At 40.5% G+C, this 16447-nt stretch overlaps 1 protein-coding gene across 1 annotated transcript; it reads left to right on the top strand.

The window, feature by feature from the left end:
- Positions 1-5159: 5159 nt before the first annotated feature.
- LOC120575164 (bryoporin-like) lies at positions 5160-6701 on the top strand. Its single transcript, XM_039825813.1, has 3 exons — positions 5160-5213; positions 5695-5884; positions 5982-6701. The coding sequence occupies exons 2-3, from the start codon at positions 5724-5726 to the stop codon at positions 6382-6384; spliced, it is 564 nt and encodes a 187-aa protein (XP_039681747.1). The 5' UTR covers positions 5160-5213; positions 5695-5723; the 3' UTR covers positions 6385-6701.
- The last annotated feature ends 9746 nt before the right edge of the window (positions 6702-16447 follow it).

Here is a 16447-nt window from a genome sequence, read left to right as displayed (position 1 = left end):
TAAATGGCGTCAGTGTTCCATTAATATTATGAATGGATGCTCTACCTACGACTTCGGCAGACCCTGGTAACTGCAATTTTTTGGTTGTTTCATTGAAATACATTTACCATAAATACACGCAATTTATTAATATTTTCCTACTGTTTCTAGTGTATACATGGAGAGTGGTGTCTGCACTGAACCTCTGCCACCGCTGATGGACTCAAATTCAACTGGCAGTGCACTGTTCACCAAGACTCCCCCGCCGCTAAAGGAGCTGTTGGCGTCTTCACTTACGATCTCATCAAAAAATCTACAAAAAACACCACTGGGAAAATTGCTGTCATGATTCTTGCAGTGGGAATCTTTGATAAGAGCCAAGCGTGCAATTATGATCTCCATTATCAGATGAAGAAGAGGCCAGAAGAGAATAAATAAGCACATTGAACAGAAACCTAAACAATGCATTTATAAAAATGATTTAATACATTTCAAACTTAAATGTTTTGGACCCTGCATCAGTATTTGGACAGTACATTCTGGGGTATAAGTAGGCTGGACATCAGGAGACTTACTATATATTAATTAAAAAATATATATTAGGTGTAAATTTCAACTGATATAGGAAAAAGGTTCACAAGAGAATTGAAAAGTTCAAAAATAAGAAGAAACATGTATAAGTAGGCTAGTTAACCTCTTACCATACACAGACACTAAGAGAATCAGAAACAAATAAAAAGACAGTAATTGTGTACTTAAAATGGTTGAATGGGTTTTCCACTGATTTTCGTAAATAATCTACTATACACCAATAGCATATCTGGAATTAGAAACCATAATAATAGCATAATACATGCAGCCTAGTAATAGAAATTATTCCGAAACTGTAAATCTGTATGACTTCATTAATGCAACACAGTCTCTCTGACTGGACCGGCAAATCAATGGAGCAAAAGTTCTATACCTGGGGAAATATCGCCATTCATTCGCTATTCATAGCCTGTCTTTCCTGATTATGAACTTCTGCCACCAGGGAGAATAGTCTGTGTGCCGAGATATAAAACAAACAGACTTAAGTTATCATTTATCCCAACCTCTATCAAGCTGCTAATCTCCAATAGTAAATCTTAGCAGAACAGAGTAAAGTGCAATTAATACATCAGCACTTATTTGCACTTTGCACTGGAATTATTACAGTCACTTTTTAAGATGTCATATTGTTTGTACAGTCATATGTGTCCTTTCTTCATGGCAAAAGATGTTTTGTCAATCTTCTGTTTTATGTTGATTTTGTGTGGATTTTAGAATGGTTTCTCTGGTACATGTTTGTTTTGTGAAGCAACAGATTATAGCACTATGACCAAGACAAATGTCCCCTTGGGGACAATAAAGTGTATTCTATTATCTTGGGGACAATAAAGTATATTTTATTCTATTCTGTGAACTCTACCTCTAATTAAAAAGCCTGAAGAACTCAAAGACTTAAAAATAGAAACATCTGACTCGTTCTGCCTGTTTTTAGCAGTCGGAAAAATGAGTCATTCTCAGCATTTGTTGTGTTCTGGTTTCAGAATGATGAAGAAGAACAATTAGATACAAAATAGGTTGTAGGCTCTACAGGATGATACTTTTCTTTGGCAACTACCTTGTTTTTTCTCATATGATGTTGTAGCGTGAATAGCTTTTTGTGGAAATTCCTAAACTCATCCTTACAGACTCCAAGATCCTGGACTCAGACCCTAGTCTGACTCAAAGTCGCTATTCTCTGGAGTCATGACTCGACTCGGTCTCGCACACAGACGACTTGGACTTATGATGGATTTATGATATCAGACTCTCTTACGTCTACTTTATGTGTAATAGCTCATACAAATTTGATATCAAATATTGATTATATGTAGTCTGTAACTGATGTAGGGGCACGAGACTCGACTCAGATTCAAACTCAGGTAATGGTGACTCGATTTGGACTCGACTCGGACTCTTCTTTGATGAGTCGGACTTGGACTTGGGCTCGGACTCGAACACTGGGGACTCAACTACAACACTGCCATGTATGCAAAGTTTGGGAAGGAGATGTCAGAATCCATAAACAAAAAGAATCTTTAAAAAATATAAACAATTCATCTGTATACATTACAAATACGAAACAAAGTTTTGGTATCTTATTTGGGTCCTCTAAACTAAACTCTCATATTGAGATATCTGAATGACGGGGAGGCCTATAGGTCACCTGGTAGAGCAAGCGACCCATGTTTGCTCAGTCCTTGCCAGCAGTCCGGGTTCAAATCCCACCTGAGGGATGTCATACCCCCCCTCTCTCTCCCTGGTTTCCTGTCTCTCTTTGGCAGTTCTAAAAAAGGAAAAGCTAAATAGAAAGTATCTGAATGAGCTATATGTTACTGACTTTGAATCTTGCTAGCATAGCGTTAGCTTTCAGGCTTGGTGCTGAGCTGAAGGGTTCTACTGATCTCCTGTTGCTAAGGGTGGCAAGTCGTATCTAAGGTCCTTCCTATTCCCTGGAGCAGTGATCAACGTTTGTGTGCATGAGAACCTCATGGGATGGAAATGATTGTTCCAGGTATTATCAAAACCTCAGGCGTAACCAGAGTTATTGTTTGGAAAAACTTGCGATTTTGATTGTAATACATATTAAATTATGAATAAATAAATAATGCCTCACCGTCGTCCATTAATACCTGACAATGGACACCTAGTCGGGCACTAACCCTTACATAATGCACTGAGGCTCTCTGACCTTCTGTTTTTCCTTTCAAATATTTCTCCGCCTGTAGATCAACTTTTCTCATTTAATGTTATCTCTGCTGAGTCAACACATGGTCAACATCTCTCCATCTTTTGTTGGGGAACTAACCTCTTTCCTGTACACGTGGCAATTATTCACCTCACTGATCAACACGGTCCCACGGCAGTTCGTGAAATGGTCACGTAAATTTTAATCTATTGATTCGTGTACAAGCACGTAATGGGAAGCATCTATACGGAGGTTGGGTTTAGGAAAAGAAGAACAGGGAAAGCAAATGTCACAGCCCGGGACACGATTCGTGGTCTCCGGGGGACACGCGACAACAACAACGGGACGGCGGAGGTTAGGTTTAGGAAAAGAACAGCGGGGAAATGAAACGCCACATGCGGCCCATGATCCCCGGTCTCCTGGGATAAAAGTCCTGTGTTGTTTGACCCATCCACCACCCCAACCAACCTCCTTACGCGGATTTTCGGCATTTCATACTACTCGCTACCATAGTCATGCTGTGATCACGAAATATGCTTACCAGTGAAATACATTAGTTTCAATTTTCGTGCTGGCCACCACGAAAAAAAAAGTGCCCGTGTACAAATCAATAGATTAAATAACTTGACCATTTCACGAACTGCTGTAAGACTGGGTTGCAATGATACCTCAATTAATTTGAATTAATAAAAAAAAAAACCTGGACCGTAATAGCTCAGATGTGTTTCAGCGAGATTTCTGAAAATCCACCTGCCCCTACAGTCTGCTGTGCATTACGTTATTCCGTTGCTGTATAGCAGTATCCAGACCGTCTGACAGACACAGAGCCCTGTTTGGGTCTCTGAATGAGACAATGTTTAGGCAAGCGGCTGCACGCTGCTCTTTATCAGAGGTAGAAATCCGAAACTACGGCAGAAATACATGGAGCTCGCCTCCGTTACAATCAAGTGGAGCTGCTACACTGACTGCGGAAGCCGCGCTGCTTATCTCTATTTTTACAGAGAAAGGAGAAAGGAGGTCCATGTGATAGTGCCTGACCATGTAAACAAGCCTGAACACGATGAGAAGACAGGGCAATGGGCAGCGTGCAACTCTTGAGGCAGGCTTTATGCTGCCCACACAATCAGAAAATGCTATTTCTTGTGCTTTCTTTTTCCCATTGGCTGAACACATTTTTTTTATTTGTTTTTTGATTGAGTGGGCAAGACACATGTTTGGGTGGGCTGAGCCCATTTTTGAGATTCTTCAGGTTGAGCTTTCACATATCAAGCATTGATGCATGCCTTTAACCCGCTTTTGAAGTCAAATGTATAAATAAATAGTACATGTAATGTAAAATGTAATAAAAAAAAAAGTAAACGTCAAAACTAATGCACCATGGAAACCAGTTTTCGGGCCCTGAGCAGCCTTGGACACAGTCTGTCAGGCCCGGCTGCCTTCCTGGGGCTTAGTTTCCTCCGCTGTCCTCTGACTTGGTCTGCCGTGATGATGGGGGGGGGAACCGCGCTGTGTGTGGTCACCTTGTGGGGAAGAGAGGTGCATCAGCCTTTGATGGTGAGGGTGAGTGTGCACTGAGAGTGAGGGGGGAGGTGTGGGTTGGGCAGGCAAGCAAGAAAGAGCAGTGCCTGGGTCAGCAGTGGGTGGTGGACTGCAGTAGCGTTTTTTGGCACCGGCGATATATATATATATATATTATTATAACAACATAAATGAAAGAGAAAATTATATTTCTCAATTGCACAAATCCTTCCTTAGAACATTTGAAAAACACAGTTAAGAAATCTCCACCTCCAACATTTTCAAAAGAAAATGAATACAATTCTGCACAAAATATGACAGTATAAGTTATCAGAACTTAAAATAAATATACAAATTCTGCAATTTTGTGTGTAGTTTTTTTGGGGGGGCTGTGTAATTCAATGTAGAACTGCCACTGGTGGACTGACCACTGCCGCTGGAGCTGTGCAGTTGAACCAGTTGAAAGTGATTCAACTGGTTCACCCTGTCCAGATCTCCCTCCACAGAGCTGCTACTCTTCCTCAGGCCAGTGATGGTCTTCATTCCGTCCCAGACCTCCTTCCACCTTTTTTCTGTATTCCTCCTTAGCCTCTTTCAGCTTGACTTTGAGTTCCCCCTGGACGTGCTTCAACTCTGCCTGGTTGCCCCCTCTCTGAATGTCATCTTGTTCCTATTGACATTGCTGGTTATCCAAGGCTTGTTGTTTGTTGTAAAAGTAGTAGTAAAAGTAGAATGGGAACCAGAGTCTTTATCTATCAGTGCCCGGCTACGCCCTGCCACAAAACCATAAATCTGCGTGAATTATGGTAATCAATGGTTCTGCGGAGAAGGGGCTCTTATCTGGAAGGAGTGGCCTATACAATAATACAACCCACAGCTATTCCCTTCACCTTTATAAGGAGTAGACCTAACATCCTGACAGACTGAGCCTGCAGCCGTCCATCAGAAACATTCATTCATGGTAAGCATAGCTTCATTAATTGAGATAAATATTGAGAAGACTTCTTACTCTGTCAATTTCTTATGTACCAGAGTTTCTCTGGAACATGAACATTTTTGCATCCAATAGCAGACACTTTTATCAACACAGGGGCAGTGGTGGCCTAAAGGTTAGAGAAGCGAGCTTGTGACCGCCAATTCAATCCCCAGACCGACAGGATAAAATCTGGGTGGGGAAAGTGAGAGAGCAGCGCTTGTCCCTCCCTCATTACCACCAGTGAGGTGCCCTTGAGCAAGGCCCTTAACCTCCAACCGCTCCAGTGGAGCTGCTCAGTGGCCAGCAGATCAGACTGTGGTTGTACCGGGCAGCTTCCAGGTATGAATGTGTAACCGTGTGAATGTGACAGGTCGTCGTTCCAAATGAGAATTTGTTCTCAATCGACTTACCAGGATAAATAAAGGTTAAATTAAAAAATTTGTTTTGTGTCTTTCTGTCTGAACAGGTCGTCTTGTTGCACACTGCACAGCCATCATGTCTGATTCAGAAGAGACTGCAGCCCATGTGGAGACAGCCTCTACTGATACTGGTGCAGTGATTTCAGTTGGCGATGACACCATTGGAATAATTACCTGGCGTCAGTGTTATATTACCGTTATAAATAACTGCTCTGAAGACACCCTCTGTAACCCCTGGTAAATGCAATTGACTTTTTTATTTTTTGGCCGTTTCATTTAAATACGTTTTCAATAAATACACACAATTCTTAAATATTTATTCTGCTGTTTATAGTCAATACACGCAGAGTGGTCGCTGCACCCAAATTCCGCCACCGCAGATTGGCCCGCAGTCATCTGGCAGTGCCCTGTTCACCAAGACTCCCTACACTGCTCGAGGATCTGTTGGCGTCATGACTTATGACCTCCAGGACTCCACTGAGAAAATAGCTGTCATGTTCTCTGTGCCCTACGACTATAGCCGGTCCTCTAACGTGTATGCAGTGGGAATCTTTGACAAGAGCCAAGAGTGTAATTATGATCTTTATTATAAGATGTACTACGACCCACCAACCACCTTTGTCAGAGGTGAAGCTAAGGGCCCCAGTCTCACTTATAAGGGGGATCATGTCACCATCGTGGCAACAATGACAGACCTTTATGAAACTGTCATAAACGTGGAAGTGAGACACAACTGAAATAAGAGAGTCAGGAAGAAAGTAGATTCACCTGCAGCCTATTCTGCTTTGTATTTTTTGCTGAATGTATAATTAATTCTGTGCCAATGGTTAATACATAGTTAATGTTAATGTACGGTAACTTTTCTTAATTTCTTTCCCAAGCATTAAGAATTAGAAATACATGCTTAAGATGTCTATATTGCTTTACAATAAAACACAATCCACTGCTTTGGTGTTATAGAAACTGTAATATGTAATAACTGTAGTAGAGCAGATGATACATTTGATGGATTACTTACGTGTGTTGTGATTTCACTTGTAACGTTTATTGACTTTTTGGCTTTATAAGATTATGTAAATTTATACATGTTTATCTTAAATGTTTTTTATGTCTTATACATGGCTTGCAACATCACTTCAGATTCAAATCTCAAACATTTAATAAAACTGCAAAATCCATCTTTGTCACAGTGTGGCTGTATGTCTTCTGAAATGTGTTGAGACTGGGCTGTGTTGCTTCCTTAAATACATTTTAGTTATCAAAGGTCTGATTTTGGGGTTTTGTGTTTGCTGGGTTTTTCTTGTTTCATGTTAATGGTCTTTGTTACCAGCCAGTTTTTGGACTCTTGTCTGTAAGTTATTTACAGACTGGTACTTGATGGGGGGGGGGTTATCAGTAATATATCAGCTCAGGAGCACTTGTGAGACTTAATTTCCCCTTTTATTTTAAATATAATGTGAATGGAAAACATTTAAGGAGGTTCAATTAATTACTTAGTATTAAGGCCATTCAAATTTCAAATTTACAATGTCAAACTAAATATTAAAGGCTTTTACACCACATTTAATCGGGGCCAGAAAACATCAGCTTATATGCTAATCAGTTAATGTTCCCTGTTTTACATAATGCTTTGAATAGTTTTTCAATCCACTTCTTAAAGATTTAAGCTGTTTAGAGCAGCGAGGTGTATTTGTCAAAGCACTTGATTCACATTTGAGGGGAACAACCTGCTGAGTGTTCTGATAATCTCGGGGTTAATGCTCTAGCTGGCTTCAGAGAAAACTTTCAAATGCAATTTTATTGCCGGTGTTGCTTAGCCAGCAAAGGGGACATAGATTACAGCCATTTTGGGTTGGGAACCATTGAACAACACAACTATTACTGAGTCAAAGTGTACCTGATGTTTAACCAGAGCACGTTTTTCTACCATCCCAAAATGTTGTGTGGACTAGCGAGACCCTCCTCCGTGGTGCTGTGGAGGAGTGTCTGGCAATGGGAGACTGCAGGTAACTTTGACCTATCAGAGGATCGGGCAGTAACTGAAACACACAAATGCAAACACTAGAGGTCAGAATTCATCCATTCAACAAGCTGTAAGTTTTTGGGTCAACATGAATTCATCAAACAAACACTCAACTATCTCTTTCAGGTCCAGCAAGATCTCCCGAGAGAGGCTTCATTCTGTGGCACAAGATTAGCAATCATTAATCAGTAATCGCAGCAAAACCCAATGCGCATCATGCCCACTCCCACCTATTGTTGCTTTCTAAAATAATTTTTTAGGGGCCTGTTCACTCTGTATTGGAAGTTACTAATTTGACTGTTCAGGGTATCAAGTCATAAGTATCTCTTTGAGATCAGCAAATGGATAACTCAAATGGGATAATTCCTTCAAATACTGTACGTCATGAAGAAGATCCGACGAGAACCCAGTTATATGATGGAAAAGTACCGGACACATTACTCATCTGGCTGCATGTGAACGATCTGAAGAATTTTCTACAATTTTAACTATTTTAGTATTATTGCAAAGGATACTAAAGACGAGAGTGCTTTTCATTACGCCCAACAGTGTGTAGTTGGTTAGACAAAAATCTGGTAATATGAATGAAGTGTGTGCCATTTGGTGCAAAAGTTTGATTTTGATAATGCTAGATGTAGTTTTGGTTGCAGTGCTTCATACAGTATGAGGTATTTTGCAGTTTGGGTGTGTGGTTTTTTGTATTGTGTTAAGTATTTTGATAAAACCAGCCTAGTTTGCAAAATTGTGTTTTAGCAATTGGAAAAAACAGTAACTGGGCGCCATTTAGATAACGTTACAGCTGTAGTTTGGTAGCCTAAATGGCAGAGTACATAGATATGAAAATACAAAGATATTGAACAACATTGCTGATTCGTGACAATCACATAGTGACAGTAATCATAATTAGCAAGGAACCATGTTTCACTTACTTCTCAAACATACAAGAACTTTCCTCCCCCTCATCCACCGGCTCCGTTTGTCAACAACACGCTCACAGGTGTTCAGGCCTGGATTGGCTAATCGGGAGCACCGGGAAAATTCCCAGTGGGCCGGTCTGTTTTTTGGCCGCGAGGGCCGTTGTTGTCATGGCACTGGGTTGAAATATGGATGCTGTCCCTAGGCTGCCTGCGCTTACAGCAGCCCCACTCTTTTTATTTATTATTTTACCGCAGCAGCACCACTCTTTTTTTATTTAATATTTTGTGTGCAGCTGCAGGTTAATGATGACGTGATTATGTTTTGACTCCCTGGCCCCGCCCCCGACACGGCACCTTGCAAGTTGCTCAAAATAAAAAAAAGTCAGATAAAAATGGATAACAGGAAGCGCAAAGGCGGCACTGAAAAAGGCCAGAATAAAAAAGAAGAAAGCTTTAGAAACTGACGCGGCCAAATGTTTTAAGCTGAGCACATTTTTCCTCAAAAAAACTAATGAAGACAACGAGGCCGGTAAGCCTAAGCTAACGTTAAGGTAGTCAGGAGCAGTGCAAGATGCTGGCGACCGTGCAAAACAATGTTTTCTGCAAACCACCGTTCATGTATCAAACTTTTTCTTGTAGCTCTTCAGCAGCAGCCACCTCTAGCTGCTAACAGTGAAGAGCAAGGCCCGGTAACGTTACCAAGCTCCAATCATAAGCCCAACACACCAGAATGGGCAGGTAGGATTGTCATTCAGAAGAACTAATAGTAATGAAGAGCCCTGCTCAATGAAAAATGCCCTGAGATAATTAATGATACCTGATGATTCAGCAATACATTAAAACAAGCTAAATCTAAAACAATTATTTTTCTTACCCCATTGGCAGATAATAGCTTGTTTTAAGCAAAAAATGTTGAGTTGTTTTTTATATACTGTTTTAGTAAATGCATCTTGATGTAAGATTTTTTTTGATATTTGGACTGGAAACGAGACAAAAATACTAAGTAAGAAAAGCATTTTTTTTTGCAGTGATCACATTAGTTACAATATAACAACTTTCTATGCCCAAGTGTTACTAGTGACCCATTATGTTTTTTAATCAAACGATAATGAATATAATATATTTTTCAAAAATACAATGAATTACAAGGCTGTAGAGAACAGTGCGTCTATTGCAGACTTATATTCTGAGGTTTTAATTACATTATTTTAATATAGTCAGTCGTGAACTAAAGTGGGCCTAAGGCGTGAAACTCCAGGGCTGAAAATGAGTCCCAATCCGGCCCTGCTTCCGTTGTCACTTACTGTTGTTACTTTCATTAATCGCTTATGTATTTGTGTTGTAGCTTTTGTGTTTGTGTTGTAGCTTTTGTATTTGTGTTAATGATCAATGGTTCTGTGGAGAATGGGTTCTTATCTGGAAGGAGGGACCTATACGATGATGCAGCCCACAGCTATTCCCTTCACCTTCATAAAGAGATGACCTAAAATCCTGACAGACTGAGCCTGCAGCCGTCCTTCAGAAGCATTCATTCAAGGTAAGCATAGTTTCATTAATTGAGATAAATATTGAGATGACTTCTTACTCTGTCAATTTCTTATGTACTTATTTTGCATCTGCTGACTGCATCCAAAAGCAGAAAACTTTTATGAACACAAATGAAGGGTTCGTTTTGTGTCTGTCTGTCATAACAGGTCGTCTTGTTGCACACTGCACAGCCATCATGGGCAATAAATGTCATCAGTGTTCCATTAATATTACGAAGGAATGCTCTACCTACAACTTAGGCAACCACTGGTAACTGCAATGTTTTGGGTGTTTCATCAAAATACATTTACCATAAATACACGCAAATTATTGATATTTTCCAAACTGAATCTCTTCCACCGCTGATCGACTCAAATTCAACTGGCAGTGCACTGTTCACAAACATTCCCTTCACTGCTAGAGGAGCTGTTGGCATCTTGACTTACAATATCTTCAAAGAATCTACAAAAGACACCACTAGGAAAATTGCTGTCATGCTCTTTGTGCCCTATGACTGTATCTCGTACTGTAACTGGTATGCAGTGTGAATCTTTGATAAGAGCCAAGAGTGTAATTATGGTCTTTATCATCTGATGAACCATGACTCAAACAGCAACTTTATCAGAGGTAAAGCAAGTGGTCCCAGTCTCACACGGATGGTCTCTTCACCATCATGGTCTCTTCACCATCATGGCAACAATGTCAAACTCATACCAGCCTGTCATGAAGGTGGTAGTGAAAGAAAACTGAAATAAGAGAATTGTGAAGTGCTAAAATGTAGATTACCCTGCAGCACATTCTGCTTTTATTTCTAATTCTGTGCCAATGGCTAATACATAGTTCATGTATAGTCATTTTGCTTAATTTTGTTCTGAGCAAAAATAATTAGGAATACATGCTTAAGATGTTTTCATTGCTTTACAATATTACTCCACTGTTGTGTGTAATATGTAGAAACTGTAGTAGAGCTGTTGCGTGTCCTTCAAAAGAAAAGAAAAAGATGATGCATTTGATGGATTAGTTACATGTGAGAGTAACAAGTAAATATGTCATGCCATATTTACTTTAATTTGAAAAGTATTTAAATGTTGTGGACAGTCTGTTTTCTTTTAAAGATACAACATTTGCAAAGAGAATAAATAAGCACATTCAACAGAAAGCCAAACAATGCATTTATAAAAAAATATTTAATACATTGTACAGAAAAGAAACAAACTTGTAATTTCAGCCTTCTTGAACATCTGCTATTGCCAGCACTTCCTGTGTCAAATGTCCGATCACATTTTAAGTATTTATCTTCACAGCCAGACACACAGACAGCACTAAGGGACTGTTCGTTATTTATTTAAAGGGCCACTGGATGAGTTTTGGGATCTTTAATCAAAACAGACTTGACCCTCCCCTCACCAGTAATACATTTTCTATGTCCCTCCAAAACGATTTGGAAAAAAGTCATGACCCTCCCCAGCAATCTATTGATGCCCTATGTGCTAGTTAGCGCTTGGCAAAGATATACAGACGCCCTTTGATTTTTTTACACCTAAGACATACATGAGTAAACCTCTGCTTTCTCATCTGACGCATCCCACTCCTCTGTTATGGTGTGGGGGCCATTTCACTAGATTTACTCACTAACGTTGTTGTGGAAACACAATAAGCATGGAAAATAAATGCACACTTCCTGCATTACTTCTTTACAGTAGGGTAAGGGAAATTTGAAAATAATCTAGCTAATAATTATAAATCAAACAGTTTATCCATAAGTCTTGTGGAATAAACACAAGACATTCTCCTGCTTAAATGTTTAGCGATTAATAAAATGCTGAAATGTATTTTAAAGTATTTCAGTGAGCCTCCGTCTTGCCTTTATCATCTTATTTTACGTTCAAATATATGCATTATGAACAAAGAACCGTCATTACTTCCAAGCAATGCTGTGCTGAGTTAGCTAGCTAGCTAACATTAGCGTGTTCTTATGGGACATTCTAAAACGCTTAACGTGGCTTAAGGTCGGAAAACGACTTGCACATTTCTCTCTCATATTGATCCTCATAACCACTAAAAACTGTCAAAAAAATCTAACCCAAATTCCAATCATTATGGATGTTATCTGACATTAGTTTAGTGTTTCTGCTTCATTGAAGCCTATTGTAAGGAAAAAGCTTAACGTGTACCTACTAATGTCCATAATAATTGGACTTTGGATTTGATTTTTTGACAGTTTTCAGTGGTTATATGAGAGATAAATTTGGTGATCACTGATGTTCTTTAGGTACATTACACCATGTTAACTTTTTCACGTTAAGCGTTTTAGAATGTCCCATTTACCTTGGAGCAAACATAGATGTTTTTGTTAATCCTGTCGACATTTAGCTAGTTGTAAATGGAGCCTCATGCTTGATCCACGCCCGGCATTTCTCCCCTTGGGTTTTAGGTTTTGGGAAGGGAAAAAATTCCACCTCCCCATCCAAACTTTTAGGATACTGAGGGCTAGATTTATCAAGCCGTTTGCGCCTGTTTCCAGGCGCTAATTGGTCGCAAAGACGGACGTAACCGATGCGGGCTATTTACAAACAGGGCGCACTTGGGTAAAATTGCAGATTGTCTGCCACATGAGCGAGAAGAGACAAGTTGCGCTTTCAATATGCGTTCGTGGGAGGGTCGTGGGGAAAGTGGGAGTTCCACCCAAAAGGTGGGAGGATAAGCGCAAAGTGCACCTAATTATATATTCCGTGGTATTTACAAAGACTGTCAGTAAGAGCGCGCCTCTATTCTGCGGGGGAAATTCTCCGCCTCTTTAAACCAGCCGCAATCGAGTTTCCTCGTAGACCTTTATGCCGCTGGTGAAATGGCAACAGTAATTAGAGCAAGACGAAGACATAGGCGAGGCTGAAAATATTTTTAACAGAAGAATCACACTTTGTCAGTGAACACAACATAATTTAGCGTTACAGATCAAGCAGCCATGCAATATTAGAGTTACTGGAAGAAATCAAAGATGAAATTGAATCTCCCACTCAGCGTTCACATCCCATTCCAGCAGTTGTTAAACTCCTCGCTACATTACAAATATTGGCATCAGGATCATTTCAAACAGTCATAGCATCAGCAGTGGGAATATCGCAGTCTGCACTCAGCCATATCATAGCACAAGTACCGCTTTGCTACAGCGCAATTTACGGTCTAGTGGGCGGAGAAAGACGCTGATTGGCTGATGGGTGTCAGGGTTGATAAATACTACGCAAAATGTGGAAGCATAGCGTGCACTATTACCGAACTCGCATAAACGGACGCAGCGCAAACTGCGCTAGTGTTAGTAAATCTAGCCCTGAGTATCAGATTTGAGCAATCCATACGCACAATGCTTCGGCATGTTGGGCATGTTTCCCTCGCTCGAAAGCTTGACAGACCTCCTGCGCCTAGTTACGGTTGCTAAGCCACGATTGGCTTAGCGAAGGGTCAATTATCTTAACTCGAGCATTTAGCATTCAAGTAAGTTTTCTCAGAATTGTTTGTGTCTTTCTAGTTACATAATGCAGTGTTTCCCCCTACCACAATGGTCCAAAATGACGTTAATATGCACAGTAGAATAACATGTAAAAATTAATAATCCTAGAAGCCCCCTGGTGATCAATAAGCACAAGTGTTGTTGTTGTTGTCAATTGTGCCAGTTTTGCTTGGACAATTTCCTTTTTGTTAAAAGGATGAAACATTAAATAGGGGAGAGTGGGGTGATGTAGTGGAAAGTTTTTATCTGTCATACTGATGTGTGATATTACTTTCATATTTTATCCATTTTATCCACAATATTTACTCTGTTTTCTATATAATATAACATATATCTGTTATAAGGATTTAGTATAGTACTCTATTATTCTCAAAAGTGTATCTGTCATGCAAGCCTATGCGGCCCCTCTGTCTCCCTCATGCACACTCTACATGAAGCAGAGGTATGTTTTCCGCAACTAGAGGAAGCTTTCCACAGAAAGCCTCAGGGCTCAGCTCTACATGAGTAGGCTTTCCGCAACCTGAAGAAGGTTTCCAGGAAAAGCTCAAAGCTCAGCAGTAAAAGAAGCAGTGTCAGCAGGAAAACGGTCCCTCCCATCTCATGCTCAGCTATAAAAACCCTGAAGTTTCTTTGTTCACTGACACACTTTCTCAGATTGCTTGTCGGTCTGTTAAACTGTCTCCTTCTTTTGCAAAAGAATAAAGAAAATAACTTAGAGAACTCCAGCGTGTCAGACAAACTTATTTTCCAGCTTCATCACCGAACACCAAAGAGATTTTCCACAACAATTTTGGCGACGAGGATGGGATCGGGTGCGAGTCCGTCGGAGATACGGAGGGTTGTCAGAGGCTGATCACCGGAGTCGAGACTGACTCTTCCTCTACCTCGTCAAACAAGATTCAGAGAAGAGAGGATTGACGCCTGACGATCACCGATCGACTCCACACCGATCCAGACGAATGGAAATAATCTCCTAACTTTGGTGAGAAGTTGAAATTCCATTTTATTATTCATTTTTTCTATCAGGAAATTTAATTATAAGTCAAAGTTGAGTTTTTACTATACAGCTTTCTTGTACATTAAGTAAAATTCTGAAGTACAAGGTGCTGTAAGACAAACCAAAAAGGTTTGAAACAGTTTGTCTGCTCATCTGGAGTTAGTCTTTAATATTTACCACAGGTTGTTTTTTTGTTTTGGTTTTATTTCTATTTTTTGGTTTGGGGAATCCATAAGTAAAACGTTTTGCTCCATATTCATCTCTCATGACGAGAAAATTGGATTTCTCGAATGTGAGTCAGTAACTATAAATTCGCACACCAAGAATTTATGGGGAACCTATTACTAAAAAATCCACGTAGTCGTAATGTAAGTCAGTAACTGTGAGTTCACAAAACCAGAATTTGCAGGGAACCTGTTAACCCCTTACAACTAAGAAAAAGGTACGTAATGTAAGTCAGTAACTGTGAACTCATAAAACCAGAGTTGACAGGGAACCTCTTAACCTCTTACGGGAAGACGAGAAGGGATTTCTCGCTTACGTCCGTGACGTAACGGCTTTAACTTTGATTGTGCCTAGGAACAATCCAAGCTGCACAGTGACGACTGTGTTGACTAGTCCGGGACTAGTTTTACTGTCCTCCGTGTGAAACGCGTGAAATGGGAGGACAGGGGAGTAAAACCGAGGTGCCTCCGGGAGGCCCTATTGTGGAAATCATGACGGATAAATATGGACCAAAATCAGTATCATGTTTGCCAATTTGGACAAGAGTTTATGGATTTACAGAGGGTGGATCTTTGAGTAAACTTAAAATAAATATGTTAAGACAGGGTTTAGAAGAGGCCAAAAATAAGATGAAAAATAGAAAGCATGTGAAATGGGAAGATTTAGAAATGATTGAAAATCATGAAATGTGTTTGTGGCTTTGGGAGCAGGAAAGTGAACAAAGGGAAAGAAAACAAGCAAGAAAACCTATTGTAAAATTAGTGAATGAAGACAAACGAGACAATGATGCTTCACCACACTCTTGATCTTCTTCTTCCCTTTATCCACCTCTCACAGGTCATAACGGCCCTCTCCTCGACGCAACCTTTCCTCCTCCTGCGGCTCCTCCACCCTATCCTGAAAATGCAGGCGCATTCTCCACCACAGGCCAATCTGCCCCAGACCACCCATATGACACACGCTTGAAGACAAAGAAAGAGAAGGCAGGAAAGAAAGATGATAGTGAAGACGAGGAGACATTCAAGGACGCAGAGCAGAGAGTGACACTAATGCCCATGGTCAACGTCATGGGACCAACTGGAGCAACAGCCCTCATCTACAGACCATGGACTCAGGCGGACATGACAGAGGCATTGGCACACCTGCCCCCAGTTGATCCGTCAGGTGACAAATTTGCTGACCAGTTCCTGATCTTCTGCAGACAATTTCAGCCCACCATTCCAGAGATACTTCGCCTACTGATGAGACACATGGGACCCGTCCTGTACGCAACAATCAGCAACCAAGCAGGGGGGGAAGAACAGCTGACAAATCCCGACGGGAACCATGCCAGCAATCTTCAATACCAAAATCGCATAACAGCCATTGTCAATGCAATGAAGACAGCTTTTCCTGTCAAAGTGGACATGACAAAGATTTCTGCATGCAAACAAAAACCAGATGAACCAGTGGATGAATATCGACTTCACCTCCTGGAAATATTCACCATCCATTCTGGGATTCAACAACCTGAAAACTTGGGCGAGACCAGAGGTGTCTGGGAGACACATTTCACCCAGGCTCTCCTGAATGGACTTTTGCCAGACATTAGTACAGGAATAAA

Source organism: Perca fluviatilis, chromosome 15 (assembly GCF_010015445.1).
Source record: "Perca fluviatilis chromosome 15, GENO_Pfluv_1.0, whole genome shotgun sequence".
In the NCBI taxonomy this organism is placed as follows: domain Eukaryota; kingdom Metazoa; phylum Chordata; class Actinopteri; order Perciformes; family Percidae; genus Perca; species Perca fluviatilis.
Note: the sequence above shows the minus strand (reverse complement) of the source record. Positions and strands in the feature narration are given on the sequence as shown.